Source organism: Colletotrichum gloeosporioides (assembly GCF_011800055.1).
Source record: "Colletotrichum gloeosporioides strain Lc1 chromosome Unknown consensus_48, whole genome shotgun sequence".
Classification (NCBI taxonomy): Eukaryota; Fungi; Ascomycota; class Sordariomycetes; order Glomerellales; family Glomerellaceae; genus Colletotrichum; species Colletotrichum gloeosporioides.
In genome coordinates, this window is record NW_025544693.1 from 311,695 (window position 1) to 324,838 (window position 13,144).

Consider the following 13,144-nt stretch of genomic DNA (forward strand, 5'->3'; position numbering starts at 1 on the left):
CCGCTGCGAGAGCTTGATACCAATAGATCACTCCAAGCTTCAATGTTTCTACATTGTGGGTATGTACGCTTGCGCACAACACACAGCAGATGAATCTTTCTGGTATTATTATGTCCCGGAATAAGCCAGAGAAAACGCCGGAGAGGGAACGTATGTACAGATTAACTTTTGAGAATGCTCAAGTTTCCAGAAAACTCTTAGCGTGAGACTTCTTCAAAGGCTACGGCAACAAGTCGAACGAACTGAGCTCTTCTCCCATCCTCGTCACATTGAAGGGTTGATGCCCAACAGTAGCGCAGTAGGCTTTATGTAATCGACATCGATGCCCAATCAGCGGTCTATTCGAGCAGTAGCAACGAAACAGCAACAAAGTGAAAGTAAAAAAAGCTTCTAGCACGTCTCCGGAAAGTCGTCAACATCATCATCATCATCATGCTAGCAGAGTATAAAACGAACTGTTTGTCCCTAGTCTACTCCTCAAGAATGTGTTGCTGATCGTCGCTTTTTTTGGGATAATCAAGTCTTCCGATTTGAGCGTTTCGAGAACACACCCTCGACTCAGCAAGCCAGTGTCTGTCTTCGAGTTGGACTTTTTCAAAACCTCTCGATCTAGCAATGTGTTGTGAACCTCGACTTATTCCACCACCAATGCCCAGAGGATGGTGCTGATGCGGATACCATATGAGGTTGCTTGTGCCAACCTTCTTCGCTGGCGAGGCCGGTATGGTAGGAAGACATGTAGCAGACTTACGTCGGACTTGGCCTTGCTGTCCACAGAAACGTGTGGACACATTTCTGGTTCAACAGCAGATCATCTAGCCAGGCAAAGTTTTAACGAGGCACGTTGGTCGGTGTGATATATTGTACGTCCAAAGGATTTTGTCTCAGCCATGTAATCCAATCCCGGAAAGAGAATGAAGAATTACCGCAGTCAATGATTCGTGTACGTCGTCTACTCTTACTCTAGTGTATACTTGTATACTCTTCCAACCGTGTTCTTGCCAGAACGACTACCATTACGCGTGTGCCATACCTTTACTCGTGCAATCCAAGAAGTCGTCCAACGCTTTTACTCCTGAGCGATGCCGGGGAAAACCAAAACACGCTTTCCACCCGAGGTATATACGAGGTCTACGTCTTTTCGTCTCTTCACCAACGCCGCTTCCAACTCATGCAGAAAAACTTGCCGAAACTCGGAGGCCAAAGTCTACTCGGTATCATCACTGCTCGACTGACTCTCTTCCGTGTCCCCGTTGGCGACCTTGGCCACCGGCGGCACCCACTTCGCAACGTCCTCGCAGCCTTTGGGAATACGGCACTTGTCCCGTGCATTGCAAGTCTTCCATAAAACCTCGCGGATTTCGGTAAACACCTGCTGCGGGGCATCCATGGCCCAGATGACGTCGAGGTGCTCGTACTCATCAATGACCTTGCTGTGCACCACCTGGAGGTGCGGCTCGCGGCCTCTCTCGAATCTGCGGAGGAGCTTCTTGCCGTCGACGAGGTCATCGTTTCCAGCAACCCAGAGGGCGAACGGCGGTGCTTGTTCGTTGTACCATGCTGTTGAGCCCTTGGGCCTACGAGTGTGCTCATCGACTGTACGAGGGGACATAAGGCCGTCGGCGTCATCGGCTCGCAGGGTGTGAGAGTCGTCGCCGTTAATGCGGTCCTCCTTCTCCTCAGCGCGGACGTCCTCCTTGGTAGAAAGGATACACTTGTGCCTTGCGAAGCATTCCCTTCCCAACCACCATCGCATGGATTCCGAGCTGACGTAGACAGGCGCAAACTGGAACATGCGATCTCGCAGACCACGATCCCATCTTGTATCTGTCCAGTCAAAAAGGAACGAGAACACCTTGTATCCAAGCCAGCCGTAGACCTTGGGGTGAAGTATCTGGTGCATCTGCATCATGAAGGGGATGAAGGCATGAATACCGAACATCAAGCGGAACATGCCAGGGGTGATGATCCTCATGAACTTGAAGTACATCTTTCCGATCAGAGGTCCCGCGTAGGCGGCAGGCGCAAGGGCGCAGAAGACTGTCAATTTTTCACCCAAGTCTGGTCGCTGCTCCTTGGCTAGGGCCACGAGGGTTTGTGTTGTGCCTTGGGAATGGCAGATCAGACCAATCTTCTCAAATCCGGTTTCGTAGAGAACTCGCGAGGTCAACGCCGGCAGATCGAAAACGCCCATCTGACGGATGTTCCAGCACCACATCCTCGGGTCGGAGTACTCGAGCAACACGTGCTTGGGCTTAAAGCCACATCTGTTGTTGCCAAGCCAGACGTCGAAGCCAGATTTACAAAGGTAGAATGCGAGCGAATCTTCGTCATTGGTGCAGTATGCGCCGGAACTCTGCAGTAGACCGTGCATAAGCAAGACAGGAAACTTTTTCTTCTGTTCGGGATCCTTGAGTTTCTTCCTTGATGTAGTGAAAACGTCGGGCCCTCTGTCGGCTCTCTCCTTCTCGCTCAACGGCGTGTATTCTTTCGGGTCGTAGACGTGCCACAAGTCAATTACGAATCCGTCCTCGGTCTGTACTTGGAATTCCTCGACGTCCAAACCAACGCGACGCGCGTAGTATCCGACATCGCAGACGATTGGATCGGGCCCGCCCTCGGTCGGGACGAACTCATCAGCCATGGACTCCTTGTCCTTGCTGAGCTTCTGGCTGGACTTGCTTCGTTTCCAATTCTTGTCCTGGTCTCTACGGAGCTTGTTTCTGCGTATCTCTTCCTCGAAGAATGGCCTCCGCTTGTCGGGATTGCGCAGTGTTAGGCGGTAGAATATCCTTGTGCATAGTGGCGGAATGCTGGTGAAGAGTGCGCCGAGTACAATGACTCCAAGAAACGCCAAGCTCAGGAAGAATGCCGACACCCGGAAAACCATACACTGGAAGTCGCGAAACAGCGATGGCGGCCCGTAAAGCGGTAAAGGCGGAAACAAGGGGTTGGTGTGTGAGGGCGGCATCTGGCGACGAAGGGAGCCTTCTTGCGATCTTTGGAGAGACTTGCCATCCACGTCCGTTGGTAGGGAAATTACCCTCTCCTGTCTTTCCGAACTCTCTTCAGCATTGGCGACCTCGTCTTGCACCTCGTCCCCTTGCTTGATCTTGACCACCGCGGGGCCATCTTCGAGTTCTTCTTTCAGTATATTCAACTTGTGTGCCTCTTGTAGAGGGACTCCCGGAAGCCTATGCCCCTCTGATGTGACGACAACGGGATCCTGCGGTGTGACAAAACGGGCCTCGACGGCGACGGCGGAGTCGCTGGTCTCGTGCTTCTGGTGTGACAACTTTTCGGCTTGTTGGGCGAATTCGACGGCGGTTTGTGTAACGGCATGGTCGCGTATTCGGTCGCGGCGGCCGTCCGAGGAATCGGAGAAGTTACCCATGTCTTTCTTGAGTTTTTAACCCGATCGCAGACGAGAAATATGTTCTGCGTCGCAACAGTTGCGCAGGGTCGAGATTTGCAGGGACTGGAACGGCTAAAAAGGGGGAAGGGTCGCCTCTCTTTGCGCAGCGGGATGAAATGCGCGATGAAGTTGGCAAAAGATGATTGGGATGGAAAATTGGTTCTCAAATGATCAGTCCAAAGCCACTGATGGCATGAACAGGCATCATTGGAGGTGAGAGGGTGGTATCCAAAGCAGGGAAGCAAAGCGTAGATCCGGAACGATAGTGGAAGAAGGGAAGGGGTGGTGGAGGGGTGTGGTCGCCGCAAATTGGGGGCGGAGGTAAGGATTAGATCCAATGCCACACCAATCGACTAGACGGAACGGTTGGCGGGTTAATAATAACAAGGGAGAGCGCCGCCGGACGGTAACGATAAAGGGATGGGGAAATTTGAGAAGGGGGGGATAACAAAAAAAAAAAAGTACGGACGTGGGTGAACGCGCTCGCGTACCGCCGAAAATGCAAAGATCACGACAAGTCGGTCTCACCGCAAGAATCGTGGTATGATTGTGTCCAGATTCCAGCGCACGCGGTCAGGTCTGGAAGGTGTCAATGTCAATGCCAATGTTACTTTGCACTTTGGCACTGCACAGAGAGAGAGAGAGAGAGAGAGACCCGACGACAGAAGGACGGACACACGCAACACCCTCCCAGAACGCAGACGCCCATGCGGTCCAGCCGCAGCCATCAGGAAACTTTGTTTGGAGCCTCCCGGCTTCCCCTTGTCGCTGACGCTGCGCTGAAGCGCTGAAGAAGCCCGGACCAGTCGCTGCCGGCTGAGGTATCGCTGCCATCGCAGATTGCTGCTGCCGTCGAGCCAGTGGGTGGCTACGTCGACCTCCATCGACCGGGGAGGAGCCCCGCTTGCGTCATAGCAGCTGTGTTGTTTGGAGCCATCCGTTAAATGACTTGCATTGATTGGACCTCAACCAGCCGGAGAAAAAAAGCATGTGACGATCCCGAGATGTGTTTGGAAAACCATGCATCATCATTGACATCGACATCCCGACAGCACTGCCATATATCTTGGAAAAGCCTGGCCGCGATGGATCTGTTGCTCAATGTGTTCGAAGGAGGCAAAAAAAGGTGTCGTCGATAGGACAAAGGAATGCCGCGTCAACTCTGCCAATCATTTAACATCCAGATACAGACCTGTCATCGCAAACCTTTGAACGGCACCAACCACGCGGCTACCTTGAACTCTGCCTAGCCTTTCGCCACAAAATCCCAAGAATAGTCGGGGTGGTGTTTACGGATACGGAAACCGAGTACGGATGCTGCTGGCAACAGTCTGGGTCAACCCGGCCAACTCAGCATCCCATGCACATTCAGACTTTTTCGAAGCCGCTGCGTCTGTGCTCTCTACCCTGAGAAGTGTGTTGTCTTTCCAGCCTCCTCGGCCGGATAACAAGGACGAACCGGATCTGCAGTGCCAGCAATCGCTTGATCGCCACATTACGCAGTCTGCTTGGTGTTTGGACAAGGCTGTACTGTGCCAGATGTGGTAATTTTTTGTCTCTGTTCAGCTGGATCAAGGCGACTCGCCAAAAGCGTGGAGCGCGTCCGGATGCCGCACACCCGCGAAACCAGAGAGTCGTCATACGGGGCTGCTAGGAGTTGTCCTGTAAGCCAGAAATAATGCGCTGCTTACTCACGGCGAAACTCAATTGCGACGTGGCCGGCTGCTGCACCCGAACTGGTCACCTACAACCCGTTTTGGTATTCGATTAGGATGCAGATGCATGTAGGACGTCGATAAATACGCCTTGAGGCGAAGTAGAAGCTGTGGTAAGTGGATCCATGTGGATGAATGTTGTGTTCCAATCCGCAGAAGCGTCAACATGACATCTTCTCCTGACGTTGTCTTGAGTGGAGAACTCGTTGATAAGGAACTTGATTGCAACTCCAGAATGGCACTTGAGATCAGCCACATTCATTGGAGCGTGTAAAGCAGTGCGCTGTTGTTGGGGCTAACTACCCAAAACTTCTACTTCACCAAAGAGGAATACACTATGCCAATTAATCTCCCAATTGTGGGCTTGTGCTATGTCGAGGCCGCATGGGCGGGATGACCTATGTGAGCTTTGAATTAGAGAGTGAAAGAAGAGCATGCAGTAATAATTTAAAGACCCAACGCTTCTTCCATTGGATGATTTTCATTCCAATATTCGACTTGCCAATGCCTACCTCGCACTTCTTGGGGATGCGATATCGGACGGAGGCATTCGATAACATCTTACCACGAGGAACCATTGTTGCACAGATAAATTCGCAAGACATGGTGCCTTTCGACAACAGCCTTGCTACATGAGCAAGCGCGACTCGCGATATTGACAGTTGCCTTGGTGAATAGCAACATGCACCTGACTATCGATGGAGTCAAGTATGGTTTGCGCGGGGATTATTCGGCGTCGATGCTCCACCGGGAAATGTGCTTAGTCATTCGGCTATCCCCGCTGCCTTCCTGAGGTGCAGCACCTCCTGGTAACCCCAGGAGATTGGGGAAAAGGTGCGGCTGCAGCTGGCCCTGCGCCAATGCCGAGGCCTAAGACACCCCCAGCCGAAGCTTGAGTTGGCCCCGACTCGAGGCCGACACTGGACTCAGGGACCTAAGCTAAGCTCTTCAACGCCGCCATCGCGATCGGGACACGCCGTCCTGCGACTTTTGATACCCTTCGGCTCCAATTGATCTTTTGCTCCGCGACGATTCACTCCTTTTGTTAACACTCGACGCCTGGGCCGTTCTTTTGTACTTCCTGCGATGCGTATTTGAGATATCGTCTGTTGCTTCGCTTCACATCGGCCCGTGTCCCGAAACGCCAGCATGACAACCTCGGAGCTTGTGCCGCCATCACAGGCGAGGAGGAATAGAAGGACACGGAGAAGAAGACAGGACAAGCCCTCCCTATCTGCTAGACTTATTCTCGACGACCATGAGGTCAGGGGCGACATCGGTATCTTGTCCGAGGACCTCTTTGCGGACCTGTTCCCCCACCTCCGTGATGGTAGGACGCGCTTGTTCAGATCGCTATCACTCACGCACGATGGCTAATTGCTTGTGGACGCAGCTCCATCCCGTGAAGACGGCTCCGAAGATATTCACCATGTTGCGATCGCTCCGTGGGAGCCGAACCCCTCTCCGACCGAAACCGCCTGGACAGTTGTGCCTGTGACCAAGTCCTCCACCATGAAACCCTCGACCGTCCAGTTCTCTCCCTCTTCTCTGTCGCTTCAGAACTTTGCGACGATTCTACAACAAGTCGCGCCGTCGAAGCTCTCGAGTCACAGTCGCAGCGGCATCGAGATACAGATACTTGACGTGGTCGCCCTTTCGTTGGACACGGTATTTGTGAGCCTCGAGAGCGAGTTGACGAAGCGCTTGGAGCAAGGCGAGGGAACATTTTTCCGCGATCATCCTAGCCTTCCTACTGGAAAGGGACCGGCAACCCCAGACGGCCGTCTGATTGCCGCTTTGCGCGTGGCCTTGGGCAGCCTGATAGTGCTTCATTCCGGCGATCTCTTCCCCCTGCCGTTGCCTCCGCATCCAGTCACCCACGTTCCGCCGAATCCTGGAAAGATCATGCTATGTGAGCCTGTGAGCCAGGGAATCTTGTCTGAGAACACCAAAATCATTCTGATGCGAGGACGGGTACACGCAAAACGTAGCCACGCCTCGGCAATTCCCCCGAACCGCAGCCTGAATGGTGTACCCGAAGACGACGAGGACGATACAGCGAACGATCAGTTTTACTCGGCTGCCGAAGACCGGTATAAGACAGATGCTGCGACTACAGAGTTGGACTCGGTCACAGAAACTGAAGAGTCGGAGCTCTCTGGCATCGATCAAGACGACGACTTGTCTGACGACTCTATGGACGATATGATTTCCTTACAAGCCCCGACGCTTCCCACGACAGCAAGCGGCGTATCCACGATGCAGCCTGGAACTCCAATGACGATTGGAAGAGGAAGAAAGACCAACGGAATTGCCACGCCTGCGTCTGTATTCTCCAACTTTACCGCGACGACTGCTCGTCCTGACAGGCCCCGAGGACGACTTTTCAAGGCCCAGGGCTTGATTCGACCCATTGCCGTAGATCTTCTTCACCCCAAGCCCGCCCCTGAGGATGACGACGAAGCCAGAATCTTCGTAGACATATCATCACTGTCCAAGATTGGCTGTTTTTCAGGAGACTGGGTTCGTGTAGAGGCCGCCGAGGAACCGCCTGCCAACGGATTTGGCGCATTTGGCCTCGGAAGCTTTACGTCACTAGAGCCGACTGAGTCTAATTGGCGGCCTGTGAGGGTGTATGGTCTTCCTGAGGGATATTCGCAACGCCCGGTGACACGGATACCTAGCGCAAAGCACGGGGAACGCAGGTTGTCATTCTTCGAGTCTCAGCTCCAAAAGCCGACAAGCCCAGCAGCTTACATTTCTCCAATTCTGCTGGCCAATCTTGATGGGCCTCCGTATCTGCGACTATCACCTATCAAGCGCGGTTCTTACCAAGGTAAGGGAACTCTACCCAAGTTCACGAGCGCTTCTCGACCGCCGTACGCTCGCGATATTACGATCCAACACGTCCGGTCCCCTGTAACTGCCGAGCGAGCATACCAGTCGGCAGTGCTGGGTGGACTGAAGCGCTACTTTGCTCAAAAGTTCCGTCTCGTTAGGACAGGAGACCTCCTTGCTGTACCTATCGACACGCAATTAGGAAAGGCCCTCCAAGAGCAGGCGAGCGGGAGCAATGGATCAGAAGTGGATGATGTTATGGCTCTTACCAAGGATGGATCCTCAAGGGTCGATCAAGTAGCCTGGTTCAAGGTGGGCCATATCCAAATATCCAAAACGGAGGCGGAAGACGACCAGTCAGACGATCTATGGGGTGGAGTTGCGTGCATCGACAGCTCTTCAGTTGCGATGCATGGCTCCGGCTTCGCCACCAGCCGTATACCCGCTACCAAGAACAGCACTTGGCCATACTATATGGGCGTCAAGAAGATGCCTTCCAAGTCACCAAGCGCGTCTGCCTTGACGTTACCTGAACAGGATCAACGTCACATCTCTTCCTTGAGACGGCGTCTCAGGGAGCTTCTCGCTGCAGCCACCAGTCCCAGAGCAATCCATCTTAAGATGCCACCGGTAGCCATCCTTCTTACGTCTTCTCATCGCAACATCGGCAAGGCAACCGTCGCGTCGGAAGCCTGCTCAGATATTGGACTTCACACATATGCTATTGATGCGTATGACATACTGAGCGAAGCCGGAACCAGTGGCAGTGATGTCAAGACGGAAGGACTTTTAAGAACAAGGTCCGAGAGAGCGATGAGCTGTGGCCCAGAAACCACGGCGTTGCTGATCAAGCACGTCGAGGCGTTGACGGCCGATCGCATGGTCTCTACGATGAAAGAAATCCTGCAGGACACAAGAGTCTTGATCGCAACGACAAGCGACGTTGACAAGGTGCCTGACGGAGTCCGCGGCCTTTTTAGCCATGAGCTGGAGATGGGTGCTCCTGACGAAGCTGAGCGTGAGGGTATTCTGAGAACCATTGTTGAAGATCGCGGCATCAACCTCGACCCCGAAGTCGACCTCAATGGCATCGCCCTCAAGACAGCTGCACTGGTAGCAGGGGACCTCGTTGACGTAGTGGACCGCGCGCTCATTGCACAGCGCTTGCGTCTGGAGCAAATCTCTCTCAAGACGGGCACTTCGGGGCGAACCGTCTCCGTCCGCGACCTTCAAGTCGCAGGTGGCCCGATGGCCCGATGTGTGACCAAGGGCGATTTTGACGTTGCCGTTGAAGCCGCGCGCAAGAACTTCGCTGGCGCCATCGGTGCTCCCAAGATCCCCAACGTGACATGGGACGACGTTGGAGGCTTGAACAACGTCAAGGATGCCGTCACGGAAACGATCCAGCTGCCGCTCGAGCGACCAGAGCTATTTGCCAAGGGCATGAAGAAGCGCTCTGGTATTCTCTTCTACGGACCCCCCGGAACCGGAAAGACGCTGCTTGCAAAGGCTATCGCTACGGAGTATAGTCTCAACTTTTTCAGCGTGAAGGGACCAGAGCTGCTCAACATGTACATTGGTGAGTCCGAGGCCAACGTCAGACGCGTGTTCCAGCGCGCCAGAGATGCCAGACCTTGCGTTGTTTTCTTTGACGAGTTGGATTCAGTGGCGCCGAAGCGTGGAAACCAGGGTGACAGCGGTGGAGTCATGGACCGTATCGTTTCTCAGCTTCTGGCAGAGCTGGACGGCATGTCCGGAGGCGACGACACCAGCGGCGGCGTCTTCGTCATTGGTGCCACGAACAGACCAGACCTCTTGGATCCTGCTCTCCTCCGTCCCGGACGTTTCGACAAGATGCTCTACCTCGGAGTATCTGACACCCACGACAAGCAGCTCAAGATTCTGGAAGCTCTTACCAGAAAGTGAGTAGAATCCTCAACCTTCCCTTGTAATAAACCATACTGACCAAACCCTCCAGATTCACACTCCACCCGTCCGTCTCCCTGCAGTCCGTCGCCCAGCAGCTCCCCTTCACATACACCGGAGCCGACTTCTACGCCCTGTGCTCCGACGCCATGCTCAAGGCCGTCACCCGCCAGGCCGCCTCCGTGGATGCAAAGATCCGCGAGATCAACGCGGACCCCGCCGCGCTCGCCACGCGCCGCCACCAGGGCCCCATCTCCACGGCGTACTTCTTCGACCACCACGCCACGCCCGAGGATATCGCCGTCATGGTCACGGAGGAGGACTTCCTCGCCGCCAACCGCGAGCTCGTGCCGTCCGTCAGCGCGGGCGAGCTGGCTCACTACGAGCAGGTCCGCGCCATGTTCGAGGGCTCGCCTGACAAGGATAAGCAACAGCAGCCGCAGCAGCAGCGGCCCGCGACTGCGGGTTTGAGAGCCGTGTCGGGGTCGTCGATCGTGTCGAGGGCTAGTTCTAAGGGCAAGGGCAAGGCCGTCGCCAGCGGCGGGAGCAAGGGCAAGGGGAAAGCTATCGCGACGGATAGCGATGACGAGTACGGATCCGAGGGCGACGTCGTCGTGAACGGCAAGGGCAAGGGAAAGGGTAAGGCTGTGGCCGGGTTCCAGGATGGCACGGCTAGTGATGACGAGGGATTGTATTGAAGGCGGTTTGGTTGGCATATAAGACAGAATTTGGATGAGATGGACTACACTACCTACGACTTAATCTCATGTAGCAAAAGCGATTCATCAAGAATGGCCTTTGTGGAGGGTTCGCGAACATCTCCTACTCTTACATCATCATGCTCTCCTACCTTGAGTGGTTGAACGTCTTGCTTTGCAATCCTTGCCGGCAAGGCGGTGATGCTTACTTCTCTGTCGTCTCCACCTTCTCCTCTGCCTTTTCCTCTGGCTTTGCCTCAACTTCTGGCTCGACCTTTGGCTCGATCTTTGCATCAGTCTTTGCATCAGTCTTTGCCTCGGCCTTGGGTGCTTCCTTGACTTCTTCCTTGGGCTCTTCCTTGACTTTTTCCTTAGCTGCCTCCTTGGGCGCCTCAACCTTCTTCGTCTCCTCCTCGCTTTCCTCACTCTCATCGCTATCGTCGTCGCTTTCCTCCTCTTCCTCTTTCTCAGGCTCTTCCTTGATCGCTTGCGCCTTCTCCACCTCGGCAATCTTCTCTTGCGACACCTCTTTTACGATGGGTGGCTTTGTGGCCTCTTCCTCCTCAGATGATTCCTCAGATGACGACTCCTTCTCCGGCTCCTCCTTGATCGCCTCGGCCTTCTCAACGACTGCAATCTCCTCCTGAGACGCGGATGCCACCTGGGCGCCCATGTGTGACGTGACGGGCTTGTCGACGTCCGACGGCTTCCACCGGGCCGTTGTCGGTGATTGCAGTGTCTCGCGAAGGGCGTCGGGGTTGGTGGTTGAGGCGCCCCAGGATCCTGTGGTCGGGGACTGGAGGCCTGCCTTGGCGGCCGAAGAAACACTGCCAGTGCTGGCTACGGAGGCTTTTCGGGGCGCATCTTCTGTGGCGTCGGCGGCTGGGGTCTCTGCTTTCTTTTCGGGCTCGGCGGGGGTCTCGGCTGACGCGGCGGTAGCACTCGCGCCTTCGGCCTTCTTCTCTTCGGCCTTTTCGTCCTTCTTGCCGTGAACCTTCTCGCGCAGCGATTGCAGACGGAGTTGCTTAGCCTTCGCGGCTGCTTCGTCGGCGATGGAGCGCACCGGGAGCGTGGTCGAACTGCCGCTTGCTGCAGGCTTCGGGTCGGCAGCGGGCTTCGAAGCGGCGTTGTAGGTCTCGTTCTTTGGCAGGGGTGGAGCGGCCGGGGGTGCGGGGGGTGCAGGGCCCGAGGTGGATGGCTCGCCTTCTGCTCCGGCGGCTGGGACCTTCTTCTTGATGACCTTCTTGATGATCTTGGGCTTATTGTGGATATTTGGGATGGTGAACTCGTCGTAGTAGATCTTGACATGCTGCTTCAATTCGCCGTACTCGTTCCACTCTTCGATTTCGGTGAGGTCCTGGTCGGGGAGCGGATTAGCTCATTTCCTGCGGATGGAAGAAAAAGGGGTAACCCACGCCGAGCACCAAGCCCTCCTGGATCAGACCCGGAAGTCTTCTCACGCGGCCGGATGCATCTTTGCCGGCGCGACGGCCCCAGAGCATACGGGCCTTCTCATCGGTCGCGATGTCGATGGCCTTGAAGGGGACACGGTTGGCGCGGAGGATCGTCTCGAGACGGGAGGTCGCAGTGACAATGTGAGAGGAGCCGGCGGTCAGGGAGGTGAAGATCCAGAGGGCTGGATCGGTCGAGAACGTCGTCGCGGTTGCCATGATTCGGTGTTCTTTTTCGATGCGGGTCGAGGTTGTGGTGGAAGATGGGTGGTTGCAGGGAAGAGCTTCTGGGAGGGAGGGCCAGCTGCCGGTAAGCTTCGGGGGCCAGATCAGTCAGCAAAGGAAATGTCACCGGACTATGGGGATGGGCGTTGGGAAGAGAGGATCTGCAACGCGATGGGGAAGAATATTGCATTGCGTGCGTACCTTGGGTTTGGATATCTTTGGGATTCTGTATTATGACATGTGTTTGCGTTCCAGACGACGTGAGGCGTACGTGGGCTGGAAGTTGGTCGGTGGAGGTTCCACGCAGATGAAACTCAAAGGGTCGTGGTAGGTCAGCGGCGGGTAGGATGCGGGGGCGGGGTAACTGGTTCGTTCCATTCAGCGACCTGAGAGAACTGAGGTGCTGCCCAAGGCTGGACTTCCCGTCTGAAGGGGACGAGAGGGAACAACGCAGAGAGGCTACTTGCCCAATGAGTGCAGCAAGTGGCTGCTGGGCTGCGCTGGCAGAGCTGCACTTGCATAGGCTCGCGCTTACTACCACCCAACTCGCCCTTGCACCTGCATCACCCGCTCCTGCGCGATGATGTGGTCGGCGGTGTCGACTGCGACTGGCGGTGATGCCTCATTCGCACGACACGCGACACCGCCCTTTTCTCTGGAAAACATTTCGAACAGGCGCAACGGACCTGCAATCGCCAATCACGTCGAATGCATGGCGGTGACAGTTGTCGGCTGCTCTCGTTCTCGTGTTGTCTCGAGGGGGCATCCGGGGCATCCAGGCATACTCAATCGTCGCCAATCAAGACGCCGTATTGGGCACCGTTGATACGAGAACTGCAAACCAAGAGATAAATTTGGACAACCAACATGTGACCA

General features: G+C 55.1%; 3 protein-coding genes across 3 annotated transcripts; 1 reads left to right on the forward strand and 2 right to left on the reverse strand.

Annotated features, from left to right (window-relative positions):
• Positions 1-1,207: 1,207 nt before the first annotated feature.
• GCG54_00004101 (Sterol esterase 2) lies at positions 1,208-3,394 on the reverse strand (the record flags this gene model as incomplete). The annotated part of the gene is made up of 1 exon (XM_045404156.1): positions 1,208-3,394. One exon carries the CDS (start codon positions 3,392-3,394, stop codon positions 1,208-1,210), a length of 2,187 nt encoding a protein of 728 aa, XP_045263991.1.
• Positions 3,395-6,279: 2,885 nt separating this feature from the next.
• On the forward strand, positions 6,280-10,592 carry GCG54_00004102 (Peroxisomal biogenesis factor 6; the record flags this gene model as incomplete). The annotated part of the gene is made up of 3 exons (XM_045404157.1): positions 6,280-6,460; positions 6,524-9,890; positions 9,947-10,592. 3 exons carry the CDS (start codon positions 6,280-6,282, stop codon positions 10,590-10,592), a joined length of 4,194 nt encoding a protein of 1,397 aa, XP_045263992.1.
• A 205-nt stretch (positions 10,593-10,797) lies between these two features.
• On the reverse strand, positions 10,798-12,262 carry GCG54_00004103 (uncharacterized protein; the record flags this gene model as incomplete). The annotated part of the gene is made up of 2 exons (XM_045404158.1): positions 10,798-11,949; positions 12,008-12,262. 2 exons carry the CDS (start codon positions 12,260-12,262, stop codon positions 10,798-10,800), a joined length of 1,407 nt encoding a protein of 468 aa, XP_045263993.1.
• Between the last annotated feature and the right edge of the window lie 882 nt (positions 12,263-13,144).